Source organism: Ornithodoros turicata, unplaced genomic scaffold (genome assembly GCF_037126465.1).
Source record: "Ornithodoros turicata isolate Travis unplaced genomic scaffold, ASM3712646v1 Chromosome106, whole genome shotgun sequence".
Lineage (NCBI taxonomy): Eukaryota > Metazoa > Arthropoda > Arachnida > Ixodida > Argasidae > Ornithodoros > Ornithodoros turicata.
In genome coordinates this window covers 41934-59143 of record NW_026999294.1, presented here as the reverse complement: position 1 = coordinate 59143, position 17210 = coordinate 41934, and the positions used below count along the sequence as shown (strand labels likewise).

General features: G+C 46.3%; 2 protein-coding genes across 2 annotated transcripts; both read left to right on the top strand.

The window, feature by feature from the left end:
• The first annotated feature begins 863 nt into the window (after positions 1-863).
• On the top strand, positions 864-15784 carry LOC135371373 (zinc finger protein 391-like). Its single transcript, XM_064605443.1, has 5 exons — positions 864-909; positions 4179-4279; positions 5131-5339; positions 6771-6923; positions 14670-15784. Exons 3-5 carry the CDS (start codon positions 5201-5203, stop codon positions 15782-15784), a joined length of 1407 nt encoding a protein of 468 aa, XP_064461513.1. The 5' UTR covers positions 864-909; positions 4179-4279; positions 5131-5200.
• LOC135371368 (zinc finger protein 845-like) lies at positions 8240-10742 on the top strand. The gene is made up of 2 exons (XM_064605439.1): positions 8240-8948; positions 8993-10742. The coding sequence occupies exons 1-2, from the start codon at positions 8240-8242 to the stop codon at positions 10222-10224; spliced, it is 1941 nt and encodes a 646-aa protein (XP_064461509.1). The 3' UTR covers positions 10225-10742.
• Positions 15785-17210: the final 1426 nt, after the last annotated feature.

Genomic DNA, 17210 nt, shown 5'->3' with positions numbered 1-17210 from the left:
GAAGCCGGAGTCAGACAGGTGCTTATGCCCCGACAAGGTAAGGCTTAAACCGTCGACAAAAGTTTCAAAATTACGACACATAATAAAAAATGATCAATATAACGCTGAAAAAATGGCTAGGAAGCAAGCGAGCTGGTGAAGATGATGCATAATGTAAAAAACCCCGAGACTAGGGAACACGAAGGGACAGACACAAACACGAAGTCTCAAACACAGCTGTGTTTGAGACTTCGTGTTTGTGTCTGTCCCTTCGTGTTCCCTAGTCTCGGGGTTTTTTACATTATGCAATATAACGCTGTTTATATTGCGCTATGTTACGTTAGACGACGCTTTCTTGAGCATGCTACACGTGAAATTTCATGCGGATGTTTGTGACTGTGAGTTCTGGAATATCTGGGAGGTTGTCACTGAAAAAAATGGCTAAGAAGCAAGCGAGCTGGTGAAGATGATGCATAATGTAAAACCCCGAGACCAGAACACGAGACTTCGTGTTGTGTCCGTCCTTTCGTGTTCCCTAGTCTCGGAACTTGTGTTCTTCTCTCAGGAGTCAGGGTCCCTTCGCCGCAATAATGCATTTTCTCTTTCTTTCTCTCTCTCTCTCCTGTCCTGACTTGTTGTGTCCCATGTGATGCTCTACTGAATGTCACAATGCCGCCATGTGACACGACATTCTCATGTGACTTGACATTAGTGCGAGAGTGTGACAATTAAAAAGCGATAAAAAACCCTGCCGTTTGGCGGTATATTTTAAAAAGCGATAAAACCCCAGTGCAGGGGTGCTTCGTGTGTGTGTCGTCCGTCTGTATCTCCAGCACTGGGGTTTTATCGCTTTTAAATTGTGGCAGTTATCCAGCCACAGTAACAATGACGGCAACAACGGTTTTAAAGAAAGTTTGTTATTAATATACGGTACGTACCGAGTGACATCGGCTGGGCACGTTGGCGTCACCGTTCCGCAAGTCGCCTTTATTCACGCAGTGTGGTAGTTCTTATAGGTTAAGTTAGTTTAGGTTTCGTTAGTGCAAGTTAGCTTGGTTTGCAACATGAGACAGTAATTGATGTTCCGAGGCTGGAACAACATCGAAAGGACAAATACATACAAAGCCTAAAGTGCCTAAGAAATTAACGATGAAAGATGGATAAGCCACTGAAGAGGTTAGTCTGCTGTAGGACTCGAACCCAATGCACATCCAGAAGATGTCGGCTCATTTATTTATTTATGGTTTGGGACCTGCAGCTGGCTAGCCTTTTCAGTGACCTCCATTTTTCGTCGTTACTTTCCAAATGAGGTAGCAAGTTAGTACATCTCTAGGTTATAGGTTCCGTTAGTTGAGGTAATTGAGTTTAGTTCCTCATATCACGGACTGTCCGGCGGACCTCTAGCCACAGTGGGTGTTGTAACATTTCCCACATGAGGAGGGTTCCATCTTTTTGCTCATTTTCAAAATTGCAATCAAGAGTGAACATATCTTCCCTCACCACTCCTGTGTCCCATAATAGCTGGGTCATTCCATGCCAAATGTCCCAGACATTGCGCTCGATCATTCCCGATTTCTTTCAAATAAATTGGGGTTGATTGTTCCCATGCAGCCAATGTACTCCCAGCTTATTTTTGCAGCAAAATTTGTTTTCGCGCAATGGCCGCCTCTTAAAGATTGCCATTTGACATGTAAGCTACCTGGCGAAAAAAAATTCTAACAAAATAGCTTTTGCGCGAATTCCAACCAAATCTCTTCTGAGTGAAGACAAAGCATAATACTTTCATGCCAAGACCAGTTGAAGGTTGATGGACACTTTTCATCAAGAGTTCATGCCCCGAGAGAACTGAAAAGTTTTGGGAACTTTTGGATTTTTTCACGGAACTCCGCAATGTTTTCAGAGCTAGTTAAACTATTTAACTCTGCTGTGAAGGAGGCATAGAACGTGTTAAAAATATTTTGAGGCGCGCAGACTTTGAAGAGTACGCAGAAAGAAATCGTGAATTTCTTAAATGTTTTTTTACCACATATTCAGCCGTCAATTGCACACTGAGGTGGTCCCGATAAAAATATGAGACAAATTGCATTTGATAGTGTGCCCCTCGAACATTTATTTTACAAAGTATCATCGAAACACTTTTTGTTTTAGCAGCGAAAAAAAAAAAGTTTGAACTTGACCGCCCCCGCACTCATGGGGCATTGCTCCTCAAGCCTGCTTCACCCGAAGACGCATCGCCGCCGCCGCTGCTGCTGCCAAACGCATAGAGGAGCTGCCCAAACTGAAATGCGTTGCCTGCAAAAACATGTTCTATGTACAAATTAACTTTCGAAGCTTCAGGTTCTCATGAGAACGGCCTTCTGCGGTGCTGCTGTACACAAGGAGCACTGGAGCCAGGGATGTACTTCCACAACGACGGGTCTGCACCTATTACATCTGGCTCACTTTGATCGGATTCCCTTCTCTTATTGTGTTCTTTGGTGATAGCCAGAAGAGTGAAGTTATCGTTGTTGTTGACTAGCGAAGTAGCTGTTTTTTTTTTTGTTTTTTTTCCTGTGTTTCTCCATAAGTTTCTGTGTCTCTGTTTCTTCTTCTTCTTTGTTTGTTTCTGTTTGCTTTTGGGAATAGCGAGCCTCCATCATGACTATCGTCTCCGTTCCTCTTTTTTTTTTAATAATCATTAAACATATCCCCCCACACCCATCATTGCCTGGCGCTGTAGAGTCGGTGTTAGTAAGCACTGTGTGCGGCATCGCTCGAAAAAATTAGGTTATTCAATAGCCCGCCAGTGCCCGTTGTCACCGAAGTACATCCCTGGGCCCAGTGCTCCTACTGAACTGGGTCGCCGCAGTAGGCCGTTCTCGTGAGAACCTGAAGCTTGGAAGATTAATTTCCTTAGTGTTCCGTTTGTTTGTTCGTTTGTTTTTTTGCTGAAGAACGCATTTCGGTTTGGGCAGCTCCTGTATTCGTTTGGCAGCAGCGGCGGCGATGCGTCTTCGGGGGAAGCAGGCTTGAGGAGCCATGCCGGATGAGTGCGGGGGTGGTCAAGTCAAATTTTTTTTTTCGCTGCTAAAACAGAAAGTGTTTCAATGATACTGTGTAAAATAAATGTTCAAGGGGCACACAATCAAATGCAATTTGTCTCATATTTTTATCGGGACCACCTCAGTGCGCAATTGACGGCTGAATATGTGGTAAAAAGCAATATTTCAGAAATTCATGATTTCTTTCTGCGTACTCTTCCGAGTCTGCGCGCCTCAAGATATTTTTAACACGTTCTATGCCTCCTACACTGCAGAGCTGAACAGTTTAAATAGCTCTGAAAATATTGCAGAGTTGCGTGGAAAAATCCAAAAGTTCCCAAAACTTTTCAGTTTTCTCGGGGCATAAACTCTCAATGAAAAGTGTCCATCAACCTTCAACTGGTCTTGGCACGAAAGTATTATGCTTTGTCTTCACTCAGAAGAGATTTGGTTGAAATTCGCGCAAAAGCTATTTTGTTAGAATTTTTTTTCGCCAGGTAGCGTACATGTCAAATCACAATCTTCAAGAGGCGGCCATGGCGCGAAAAAAAATTTTGCGGCAAAAATAAGCTGGGAGTACATTGGCTGCATGGGAACAATCAACCACAATTTATTTGAAAGAAATCGGGGATGGTCAAACGCAATGTCTGGGATGTTTGGCATGGAATGAACCGGCTGTTTTTTTTTTTAACTGGTGCAAAGACTAATTTTAATAGCCGATGATCCAGAGCACAGGAACATCAGTTCCCTGACAAGAACTTGAAGAACTATCCATGTGTGCCAGGATAGATGATATCCCCCTCAGCAACGTCACTTTCGCAGAGCTCATCCGAAGACTTTTGTGGGTATTTGCAGTGTTCTTGCGTAATCCGCGGTACCTCCCCAAACACACGCGGCCTCATCTTCATGAAACTGCTGAAAACAACATGTTATGAACGCAACGCCAGACAACATGCTCATGAACCCAGGGTGGGTCAGGGACCAAGCAATTTTGTGGGGGGGGGGGAGTCTAGCTCATTGAGAGATGCGGAGAGTAGGGTTCGGGAAGGTTCCTCTAAGAGTTACCACGGTGCAAAAGTGCCGAGTTAAGTTCCAACTTACCAAAAAAAAAAAAGAACTTGGTTACAGTAATTGCAGTAAAACGAGTTACGTCGAACAGTGAGTATTATATTTCTTCAGAAGGGGAAACGTCTAAGCAAGTTCCGCCAAGAACTTCTCACTGACAGCTCTCACATCTCAACTGGGAACCCATTTGGACGTAGTCGACCCTCTGAGGAACAGTGAGTCGCAGCTTCCATCAGTACCCCGTTAATGGCAGTGATGGCCAGTAGTTAACAACATGTAGTTAAACTACCTGATTGTAGTTAAAAAGTAGTTATCAACTACTTGCAGAAATGTAGTGTGCAACCCGTGTGCAGTCCGATTTCTGCACTCGTCCTGTCTACTTCTACCCCGTCCTTGTCTTCTTGCTACTATTCGTCATCATGAACTTATACCAACTACCCCGGATTGTTCCTATTGTAGTGTGCAACTACTAGTTAAACTACTATTTCGAGTAGTTAACTACAGTAGTTAGGGTACTGAAAGCGCCAACTACTTCCGGTTTAGCCGCAAGCTTTACGGCACTATTGTGCTTCCGACTTTTACCTCGAGCTACTTGTTTGATGATAATGGAGGTGCACAGCAATTGTGTCGTTATGTGTACTAAATCTTCATTTTTAATGCTTGTCTAGTGAAGCCTCATTTGCTGTGAAGTAATTCTGCAGCTTAGTTCATCGCGTAGGCACAGAAAGAATCCCGCCGCAGCCTTTGTATTTGACAATCGTAGCAATGGCTTGAGCCAAAGTTTATCATTGCTCGTGATTCATAGTTAGGTGTGCAAGAAACCAAGGGATTGCAGTTCATGGACAATGTTAAGTAGTTATAGATGTAGTTAAGCTACGTTGTAGTAGTTAAAAAATAGTTAACTACTCCTCTGAAAAGTAGTTGAACTACAAGTAGTACTGTAGAAGTAGTTAGCGGCCATCACTGGTTGGTGGTTTTCATGTTCTGTGAGTGTACGAAAACCGTCGCTGTATTTGTTTAAATCCCGGACTCAATTTTCTCTTTCCTGTAATTTATACGGGATAAGGAGGAAGCAAGAGGTACTTGTGTCTACGAGCCATCACCTGCCAGCCCCTTTGGAATCACGACTCCAAGAAATGCAGCTCTCCCAGGTGTTCAGCGGTCAGCCCGTGAGGGTGAAATCAGAACCACCTGATGTAGCATCATGCCTACCAGAAGAGGGCCAGGTACATCAACAGCACTGCAAAGAGTATCCATCAGGGGGTGATGCATCTGGTAAGGCCCTGGTAAATTATACAGTCAAGTGGGGAATGCTTTATAGATAAAGTATGACTCTTTTGGGTTAAATGCCCCAAAACAAATTCGGGATGCAAAAAAAAAAATTGTCCGCTGTCACGGTTCCCACTGGTCCTTGAAACGCTTCATCGGTCTAGAATTTGAAAATGCAATTTTGAAGGTTTAGAAAACCCTGGATTTCGCACCCTTTTATTCTCGCGGAGCTGGTTGGGCAAATTCCACTTATCTGCGGTTTTGAACTATGCGTAGTTTCAAACCCGCAGGTGCTAGCACTTCTTGCAATAGGAATCTAATCTGACAATTCAAAATAAATTAATCAGCACGACGCTGCCATGTAGAAGAAAACCACACTGAAAACACACAGCCATGATTGGTGCACTGGTATTATACGTGTGCCACATCTCTGCACTCTACAGTCGTAGCCGTTCCCAAACTGGATGATGGCACATTGCTCCACGTACCGTCCATAGCTTACTGCTTCTGTGTTCTGAAGATCGATGTGCTTACGGTAGACGCGATGCAGCAGGCCGCATACAGGCAACACCGCAGAGTGTGCTGCGAGCCCTGGGAGAAGTGCCCACTCCTCCCACTAGGGGATTCGCTTGTGGTGCCCCCTATAGGTGCTGCACGAGGCCCATGACCGTTCCAAGTCCAAAACCCTTTCATCCAACAGCCCTTTCCCACGCTTCATTTCGTGCACTACTGGCTGTGGCGGCGCCCCTACTTTTTGTTACTGGCGACAGGGCACACCACTAGCTGGAATATAGTTAAGAGGGCATACCAGCTCTCCGTCCCAATGTATTTCCTACGGAACAGCTTTTATGCTTTTTCTTGGTAACCGCCGCTCAGACTTTGACGCGAGTGGTTTCATCATCAAGAGGAAGGCGAGATGAAGATATTTACGCTACTAGATTTCTCATACATGTCGTATGTATTTTACGGCGATGTCACGACTGCGAAAAAAATACCCAATTTTTCTCCTCCCTCTTTGAACAGGTTTTATTAAACTTCTATAGCCGTTTCGAAAAAAAACTTTCAATTTACTTTCACTGGAAATGTTTCAGGAATCGATAGACATCAAATTTATATGTGTATCAATTTCCGTTTTTATAAAAAAAGCATGAAACGTGAGTACGGATAAATACCGTCTCAAAGCTCCGTAAACCGCGTCATTCTGTGTCGCCCTCTAGCCGTAGCACAGGAAAAATCGTGCGGAACATTTTGACCGTATCCATCCGCCGAACATGCGGCGCATATGCGCACCGTAGTGGTGGCTGTTACGAATGGTGTGGGAGTGTGGATGCTCATTTTGCAACCTACTTTCGAGTTGGGTTGGGTACAGACGGGGTCATCATGTGACTTGATGATTTGTAGTGTGGCTTACTTCTCTCCTTTCTTGTTTTACTACAGGAGTGACAGCTGGGACGCGTGACATTAAAGAAGAACCTCGAGAGGAATCCTCGAAGGAACATCCGGTTACGGAAGTGAAAACGGAGCCTTACAATGTTGCAATCTCGACAGAACAGGACCAAATGGAACACAACTGTGATTCAACATCAGAAGGTAAATACAAAATGGTCGAGGACTTTTAATCAACACCAAACTCGATAGCGTGACAAAAAGAGGGATACAACAGAAATGCATTTTAGTTTTCTGGCAGACATGCATCGACTTTCTAGCACACGCCCTGTTCTACGAAAGATTCTGAAAGTGGGCAAAGTAGACACGGAGATTCTTGATCCAGTTTTGCATCACTGTTGAACCTAAGGAAATAGTAAATGACCAAGTTGCTGTTTGCACAAAAAGGACAGATGTTTTCTGGAGAAAGCAACATGCTCCTGTATGGGCCTCGACTAGTCTTATTCTGTATGTTGTACCTGATCCCCCAGGGGTACACGACCCAAATCACGCGTCTGTATTTGCTTTCATGATTCGGCTCTGACGACTTTTGATTTGACTGCTACATAACCCAGAAAAGTTGTAGGTAATGCGATAATCGCAGCTCTGAATTATGGAAGCTCTCGGCGCATTTCCGAGTTGTCACCAAGAAGTTCGCGAGAGAGGGGGGGGGGGGAGTCGCCCCTTAAAGTTTTTCGTTAGCAGTTTTATAGAAAGAAAATGTCACAAAGATTTAGCCTGAAAAAAAGTTCGGCCTCATCCACAGATCGTCAAGAATGCCATTTTGTCTACCACAAAGAAAAGAAACACAGCAGCTGATATGGGCCAAAGAACATGCAAAGTGCTCTGACCATGAGCACACATACACAAAATATCGAAAATAGGTTTTCGGTTTCCCTCCGAATCACGTAATTTTGTTTCAGTTTTCATTTTGTTCCGGTTCGTCCAAAAATTAACTTTTCTTTTTGTTTTCTGTTCAGGTTTCAGTTTTGCTCGTTTTTTGTAACCCCGCTCTTAGCTCAGTACCTTAGGAAGAAGCCCTTCAACAGCCCGTCAGCTCAGGTAGATGATCTTGAGCGGCTTTGAGGCACTTAAGAAAGCCTCGATCGATTACAACCATATGAGCCCAGCCAGCTGAGATGTTGAATGTTCATCTTCCCAGTCTTTCTTTTTTTTCCCGTTCTAAGCCTCCATCACCAGGATGGTTGTGTGCCAGAGTAAGGGCCGTGCACACCTTGCCTGCCAAGCAGCATTTACACTAAAGAGACTGGTACATTCTAAGGGAAAAAAAGGAGTCAAATGGGGAGTAATTGCAGCTTCTAGTCCCCAAGACGGCAATTATACTCCGTATTGCACGCACACACCAACACATTAGCCATGTGCACCTCCGTACACATCCATAGACAGCCTGAAACAGCACATGTTTGCACAATGTCACAGCGAGTCTGAAAAGTGTCCCATTACTTCACCAGAATGATAAGATGGAAGAGAAGGGTCTTACGTATGACATCTGTCCCCCTGCAGTCTTACCATCTGGGCGTGACGAGAGCCACGTGTCAAAGCGTACTGACAAGAAGCCAAGCAAGTCCGATCTCTGCCAGAGCACGAGTCTGGGGTGTCACGGGCGAACATATATAAACAAGAAACCGCACAAGTGTGACCTCTGCCTGGCAGAGTTCAGCTGGATTGCGCACCTGCAACTTCACAAGCGAGCGCACACTGGCAAAAAGCCACACAAGTGCGACGGCAGCCCGTCAGAGTTGAGCCAGAGCTTCCAGCTACAGCGTCACAAAGAGAGAAACTCGGGCGAGAAGCCGTACAAGTGCCATCTCTGTCCTGCAAAGTACAGCCATAGTAGGAGCCTGAGATATCACAAGCAAACACACACGGGCAAAAAGCCACACAAGTGCGACGTCTGCCCTGCGGAGTTCATCCGGAACGATCAACTGCTGCTTCACAAGCGAACGCACACGGACGAGAAGCCATACAAGTGCGATGTCTGCCCTGCAGTGTTCAGCAGGGGCGGGAATCTACAGCAGCACATGCGGATGCACACGAGTGAGAAGCAGTACAAGTGTGACCTCTGTCCTGCAGAGTTCAGGCACAGCTCGAGCCTGTCATATCACAGGCGGACACACACGGACGAGAAGCCCTACAAGTGTGATGTCTGTCCAGCAGTGTTCAGACAGAGTGGGAACCTAAAGCAGCACAAGAGGGTACACACGGATGAGAAGCCATACAAGTGCGATATGTCTGCCCTGCAGTGTTCAGCCAGGGCAGGAACCTACAGCGGCACAAGAGGGTACACACGGGTGAGAAGCCATACAAGTGTGATGTCTGTCCAGCGGTGTTCACCCTGAGCGGGAACCTAAAGCAGCACAAGAGGGTACACACGGGTGAGAAGCCATGCAAGTGTGATGTCTGTCCTGCGGAGTTCAGCCAGAGCAGGAGTCTACAGCTGCACAAGAGCATACACACTGACAAGAAGCCATTCAAGTGTGATGTCTGCCCTGCGGAGTTCAGTCAGAGAGGGCAGTTACAGCAGCACACGTGGACGCACGCGGGCAAAAAGCCGCACAAGTGCGATGTCAGCCCTGCGGAGTTCAGCAGGGCCGGGAATCTACAGCAGCACATGCGGACGCACACGAGTGAGAAGCAGTACAACTGCGACCTCTGTCCTGCAGAGTACAGGAACAGCTCGAGCCTGTCATATCACAGGTGGACGCACACGGGCGAGAAGCCATACAAGTGTGATGTCTGTCCAGCAGTGTTCAGCCAGAGGGGGAACCTAAAGAAGCACAAGAGGGTACACACGGGCGAGAAGCCCTACAAGTCTGATGTCTGTCCAGCAGTGTTCAGCCAGAGGGGGAACCTAAAGAAGCACAAGAGGGTACACACGGGTGAGAAGCCATACAAGTGTGATGTCTGTCCAGCGGTGTTCACCCAGAACGGGAACCTAAAGCTGCACAAGAGGGTACACACAGGTGAGACGCCATACAAGTGTGATGTCTGCCCTGCAGAGTTCAGCCAGGGCAGGAGCCTAAAGCAGCACAAGAGGGTACACAAGGGCGAGAAGCCATACAAGTGTGATGTCTGTCCAGCGGAGTTCAGCCAGAGCGGGAACCTAAAGCAGCACAAGAGGGTACACACGGGTGAAACGCCATACAAGTGTGATGTCTGTCCTGCGGAGTTCAGCCAGAGCGGGAGTCTACAGCTGCACAGGAGGGTACACACGGGTGAGAAGCCATTCAAGTGCGATGTCTGCCTTGCAGTGTTCAGCCAGGGCTGGAGCCTAAAGCAGCACAAGAGGGTACACATGGGTGAGAAGCCATTCAAGTGCGATGTCTGTCCTGCAGTGTTCAGCCAGGCCGGGAGCCTAAAGCAGCACCATAGGGTACACACAGGTGAGAAGCCATGCAAGTGTGATGTCTGCCCTGCGGAGTTCAGTCAGAGAGGGCACTTATAACAGCACATGCGGACCCACACAGGCGAGAAGCCATACAAGTGCGACCTCTGTCCTGCAAAGTTCACCCGCAACACGACCCTGAGAAAGCACAAGCAGAAGCACACCGGAAAGGAGCCGTAGAAGTGCAATTTCTGTCCTGCAGAGTTAAACCTGGAGTAAGCACCTGCAGGTCTGTAATTGGATACACAGAGGCAAAAAGCGATACAAGTGCGATGTTTGCCCTGCAGTGTTCAGCTAGAGAGGGATGCTACAGTTTTACAAGCCGACACCTACGGGCACGAAGCCATGCAAATGCGATGGGAGTTCAGCCAGAGCGGGAGCTTACAGCAGCACAAGGAGACATACACAGATGAGAAGCCCTACAAGTGCGATCTCCGTCCTGCACAGTTGAGGCACAGCCCGGGCCTGTCGAATAACAGGCAGACACACACGGGCGAGAAGACAAGTGCGATGTCCACCCAGCAGTGTTCAGCCAGAGCAGGAACCTACAGCTTTGCAAGCAGTCACAAACGGTTGAAAAGCCATACAAGTGTGATCTTCTGTGCTGCAGTGTTTAGCCATAGTGTGAGCCTGTTGAATCCATCGGTTGTCATTTTGGGCTGCAGAATTCACAACCACAACGATCTGATAAGTGAGGCCAGCCGCGGGCTATGAACTATCGCAGGGGTCCACGTAGCCTACTCACCATCGTGCTACTTGTTAGCGCACTCACAGGATAACATCATACTTGCCACAAAAGCCTGAGTAAATTTTATTATTGCCCATATCTGGTCACAAGCGTAACGTTATCTGATGGGCTTGCTAATATGTGGCATGATCGAGCTCAGTAATGCGCCACGTGGGCCTTCATATGAGTCACACACGGCTGCACTCATGGCTTATTAGATGATTGCAATCGTGAGTTCGGCAGCCTAAAATGTTGAGCTATGGTCATATATCACAAGCGGATACACACAGGCGAGAAGCAGTACAAGTATGATCTCTGTCCTGCGAAGTTCAACAAGAGCAGGAAGCTGTGGAATCAGAGCAATAGGTGGAGACATGAGGGCGTGAAGCCGTACAAGTGCGATATCTGTCCTGCAGACCTCAGACAGAGCAAGGGTCTGTCGTATCACGAGCGAAAACACGTGCGCAAAAAGCCCTACAAGCATGAACTCTGTCCTGCATGGATGGGCCATGGCAGGAACCCACAGCACTGCATGCGGGCTAGAAGCTATACACCAGTGCTATGTCTGCCGCGCAGAGTTCGGCCAGCTGACGAACCTGAACAATCATAACTGGACGCACATGGCTGAGAAGCCGAATAGGTGAGCCTCCTCTGCTGCAGGGTGCGCTTAAAGTTGTGTGTGTAGAGATGGATTGTGGCGTCACAAGCAGACGCGTTCGACTGAGGACCTCTATAAGTCTGATGTGTGTGTGTCCTGCAGAATTCAGCGACAGTGTGCGCCTGGGGCATCACATGTAGCCTAGGACAGGTGCGAGGCCATACTGGAGCATTCTCTGTGCTGCAGCCTCGAAGGACAGCACAAACCTGCAGTGTTACCAGAGGGTGTGCATGGGTGTGAAGCCATATAAACGCAACATCTGTCCTGCAGAGTTCATTCACTTGATGAACAGACACAGACCAGAGAACAAAACAGCTGCAGGAACCAGGAGCCTGTGGCTTCGCACGTAGCCCCGAGAGACAATGAAACCGTGAAAGTACAGAGGCCATGTACGCGTATGCGTGAAAGAGTTTATCCAATTGAGTGTCAGTTCTGTTGTGTCGCATATGTCCTCGTGTCCAGGAATAAAAGTTCCCTGAAAACCCCAACTCAAGATCATTGTTTTTATTGATGTCGATCGAGTGAACGACTGAAACAGATACGAGACAATAATTATTTCGAGCAATCATTTTCTAAGACAGGCTAGAAATATTTAAAAGTTTTCTACAGAGGAAATCAACGGACACAACTCATACATCCTGCATACATAGTTACCAACTCAAGAGAATATTTTTATTAATACATACCAATCGAGTGAACACCTGAAACAAAGTCAAAACAACAATTAATTCGGGCTGTCATCTTCTAAGCAAGCAGCGTGAATACACCACAGAGTCAGTATAGGAACTTGTCTTTTCTAGTTAACAAACAGGGTCAACTATTAGATTCGAACAGTAAAGTAAGAGAGGGAAGACGCTGACCAATAAACTTTCCATACACTCCCGTTAAAGTTATGCCTACAAGGAAGGGGGGGGGGGATTCTCGCAGGGTCGTAGAACAATTGAAAGCGCACGTTTTTTCATACAGGTCATATATTTTTGTAAATCTGTTGCGATAATTCTCATGGTGTCATGGGCAGGATATTAATAGCATTCTAGACCTGACAGCATGACAGGTTTTTAAACGATAAAATGAGCACATGTATGCTTTAATGAAGTGTAGAACCACACTAGAAAACAGAACAAACAAGGAGTCGTCATTGAAGAGATGGACGGACTTTTTGTGGTAGGATGTGATAAAAAAACTACTTCGAAAATGAAGACCTTGAAGTGATTCCACTGTATTGCATTTCATTGCATTGCATTTCGATACATCATAGACATGGTTGTATTCGGAGATATGGTAGAAATTACAGAATTGAAGGTGCAAGAATTTGTATGCCGAATCTACAATCGTTGTAAAAATATCTGAGCTTCAAGATCGGAAGGACCACTAGGATTCATTGTTGGAAGTTTTGAGGTCGGCTGACGGGGAATTGAAGTATACTGGACATCAAGTGGAATCGTAATCATTACAAAGGGGCATTGCATTCATCAAGAAAGCAGTGAGATCAAATTATCATATACAAGTGGTCTATATCGCACGACTCATTGTAGATATGCTAAAATTACATCTAACTATTGACATGGGAAGTACACTAAAAGCCTTATCACGTGATATGTTCCACTACCACGGCTATGCATTTAGTTTCTACCAGCTCTTGCAACAATATCGAATGAGCAGAAGTTCAATATTGTTGTACAAGGTCTGACGTATCATCACTTATTAAAACTCAACCCATCTGATACCCTCTTGTACGTCATTCAAGAATCTTTCTACAAACAAAGGAAACATCAATACGAGATTGCGCAACCGTGCACAAGTTCGTGGCAACCAAATGAAAGTTAATGATGCAATACATATACGGCGACATCGTATCGATTGCATTAATCAACGCTGGATTCAGGCGACCCATAATAAGACACTACTATATGGTGTATTCTCAATTCATCACTCAAGACGACGCACGGAAGCACACAGCAGTCACACCCGTCTGCTATAAAATGAACATTGTGGCATTCTGAGTGCCATGAACGCACATTTACATATCATTTGCACAGCTTTTGCCTGTGGATCACGTGTGCCATGAAGTGGACATTCGTGAGCGAGCATGGATTTGCAGGGAAAAGCGTTATGTAGCATTCCGTAAATTAGGCTGCATTTGTGGATGCTGAATGAAAGAATTTCCGCTTGCATAAGAATTTGTCGTACAGATCTACAGGGTTAGCACGGGCTTGGTGTTATTACGAAAGTCAAAGAGACAGTGGTAGGTGGTGCTTTATTTTGTACACTGACTACAGTTACTCTTCCCATCTGTCACTTAGTCCCCTGACTGTGATTCTTTGTTTGAGGTTTAACATTTAGATTGTTTATTGTGTCGTTCGAACAGAGTCTACTCTCAGGAACTTTCATTAATTGGGCTCGTCACGAAGCGCACGCTGTGGTTCCTGTTTCTCTGTGTTTTCTTCGCAGTCGTGTGAAATCCACTGTCTGTTGAATTCAGTGAGAATGGCTGTTGCAAGCATCTGAGAATGAAGGATCCCTTTCGACATTGGAAAAGACAGTTCACTTTTGGAAGGGCAAATCCAGCTGAAAAAGGCAATCCTTGTTATTCATTTTCTGCTTACAAAAACACAAGTCACTCCTGGCCAGGATGTCGAAGCGTAAAAGGTGTTTTCGGTTCGAAGAAAACGGTTCGGTTCTTGTTGAGCTCCTGAGCAAAAACAAATGACTGTTTGAAACCGGTTCAGTGTCACGTGGTGTACTGAGAATTGATTGGAGCAAAAGTAATCCCCAACAGAGAGAGAGACAGGGAGTAGAGCTTTGAGGTGTCCAAACAATACGAAGGTTTACGAAAAATTTCATTAAAAAAGGGATGAAAGACAAGGTTGTGACTGTCCTGAGTCGACCTCTGGGTCTTCCGTGTCAAAGTCCGACTCTTTAACTCGCAGGAAGTGCCAGAGTAAGGGGGCAAGCCACTTTAAACATGGGGCCTCAGTAGTGCACAAGGTGGACTATTTGCGCAGTCGGAAGCGAGCAGCGTGACAGGGAATGCAGCGCGATCAAGTTTTTCCAAAAATCGTCAATCAGAGATGCACTTGTACTGTATGCCCTCTTAATTTCCGATTTCCGAAATTCCAGGAGCAAGAGCAAGCACTGGTTTGCTCCACATAAAGGACCAGCCCAGAGGCATTTGTGATCAAGACTCTTCGGATTGTACTTCTCCAGAGGCACAGTTCAAGATCAGCACAATGACTGTTGAACCACAGTTCGACAACGCTCTACCAGGCACTACGAACGGTGGACCCACTGAGCGACTTTCAGACCAGAGCGAGCCATGTGCACTTGCATACACATCGAAAGACAGCCTGAAACAGGACGTATTTGCACAGTGTCACAGTGAGTCTGAAATGTGTGCCGTTACTTCTTCACCGAATGATCAGATGGGAGATGAGAGTCTTACGTACAACATCTGTCCCCCTGCATTCGCACCGACTGGGAGTGATGAAAGCCTCGTGTCAAAGCATACTAACAAGAAGCCATGTAAGTCCGATCTCTGTCCTGGACAGTCCCACCTAAGGAAGAGCCTGCGGTGCCACAAGCAAGCACAGACGGGAGACAAGCCAGACAGGAGTGATATCTGCCCCGCGAAGCTCAGCCAAATCACGCATCGGCGGCTTCACAAGCTGACACAGACAAGCGAGAAGCTGTACAAGTGCAATGTGTGCCCTGCGGAGTTCAGTCTGAGAGGGAAACTGCAGCAGCACAAACGGACACACACAGGCGAGAAGCCATACAAGTGCGATGTCTGCCCAGCACAGTTTAGGCAGAGCACTAACCTACGGAAGCACAAGCGGATACACACAGGCGAGAAGCCATACAAGTGCGATGTCTGCCCTGCTAAGTTCAGCCAGAGCAGTAACCTAAGGCGACACAAGCGGACACACACGGGCGAGAAGCCGCACAAGTGCTGTGTTTGCCATGCTAAGTTCAGTGAAATTGTGACCCTACAGCGTCATGAACGAACACACACAGGCGAGAAGCCATACAAGTGTGATGTCTGTCCTGCTAAGTTCAGCCAGAGCAGTAACCTAAGGCGACACAAGCGGACACACACGGGCGAGAAGCCGCACAAGTGCTGTGTTTGCCATGCTAAGTTCGGTGAAATTTCGACCCTACAGCATCATGAACGGACACACACAGGAGCACCAGGAAACGATCTTATGAAGGTCATCTTGGAAGGCAATTTGTTCTGACGAACTTGATACATGACGATAAATGACGCTATCATCAGCAAATATGCGAATACGAGATGTCAATCCAGATGGAAGGTCATTAATTTAAATTAGAAATAACAGGGCGCCAATAACCGAACCCTGGAAGATTTTGGAAGTTACTCGGTCTAATGAGGGCGGGAAATCGTTAACAAACACGAACTGCTTTCTGTTACTTAAAAAGTTCCGTATCCATGTAAGAATCCATAAGGTATCCATATCCTCCTCCTTTTTCATCGTCATGCCTCTATCATTCCTGTTACTACTGTCACTCACACGCTCTTCACTTTTTTATTTATTTTATCTATTTATTTAATTACTTACCTCATATGCTCGAGGGCTTTACATGATGGGTGGGAAAATAAAGCGACACAGAATTACATTTTTATGAAATTCTGTGCCGGTTTATTTCTATTATTTTTAGAACTAACGACCGACTACCGGAACGACCGACCGGAACTACCGACATATTCATTCGACATATTCATCACTAGAGAGACTTTTGAGCACCTCAAACTTTCTTGATGTCCACCCTACTACACCCTTCCAAATACTGCCTCCGGTTCCTCCTCTAACCTGGCTTTCGTCATCTTCAGCATCCTGCTTGTTCTCATGATGAACCTGATGAAAGACTGCACTTTCTTCCTCAAGTGCCCGCTCATTTCCTTATCTGCTTTTCCCGCAATATTCTCCCGCATTTCTACCGAATTTTTATCGCCACCATGCGCATCCGCCGAATTTTTCACATCCTCAGCGACACCGTTGTTCCCCTCCATGTCCGTGTTTCCAAAACAAGGAACATTCTCGTCGGAAATCCACGGAGTGTGAGCAGGATCAGAAGCTCCTCCCCACACCGAAACTCTAACGTCGGCTGGGACGTTCCGTTTCCTCTCCCTTTTCTGCCTTACGCTTCCCACATTCTCCTTCATAGAGGGAGAGATACCACCGTCATCTAAGGGTCTTACAATCATACTCAGCACACCTTCGCGGAACCCCGTGTTACAGACATTCAATGCGTGTCCCTCTCACCGTCAAAAAGCTGGGTAGTTCCCCTCTAAGCTCCATGAGAAGGAATCCCGTACCCATTACAACTCTGTATCGCCTCAGTTCCTTCTCTAAGTCTGTGTGAGGATAATCAATCGGGTACCTGAACACCGTGACCCTCTTCGTCTTTACTCCCAAATCAAACACATCAACGTCACCTCTCTCCAATCACAACCGATCCCTCTTCCTAAAGCAACCTCACTGCTTCCAAATCATTCATTACCACCTCATAATAACCGTACCTTTTATTCTGCCCACCACGAACTTTACCAGGCGCGGCGAGTTTAAATTCATCCAATACATCTTTTCCAAAGTAACGCTGAGGTGCTCGCACTTTGAACACCAACACGCATTTGTTGTCGCA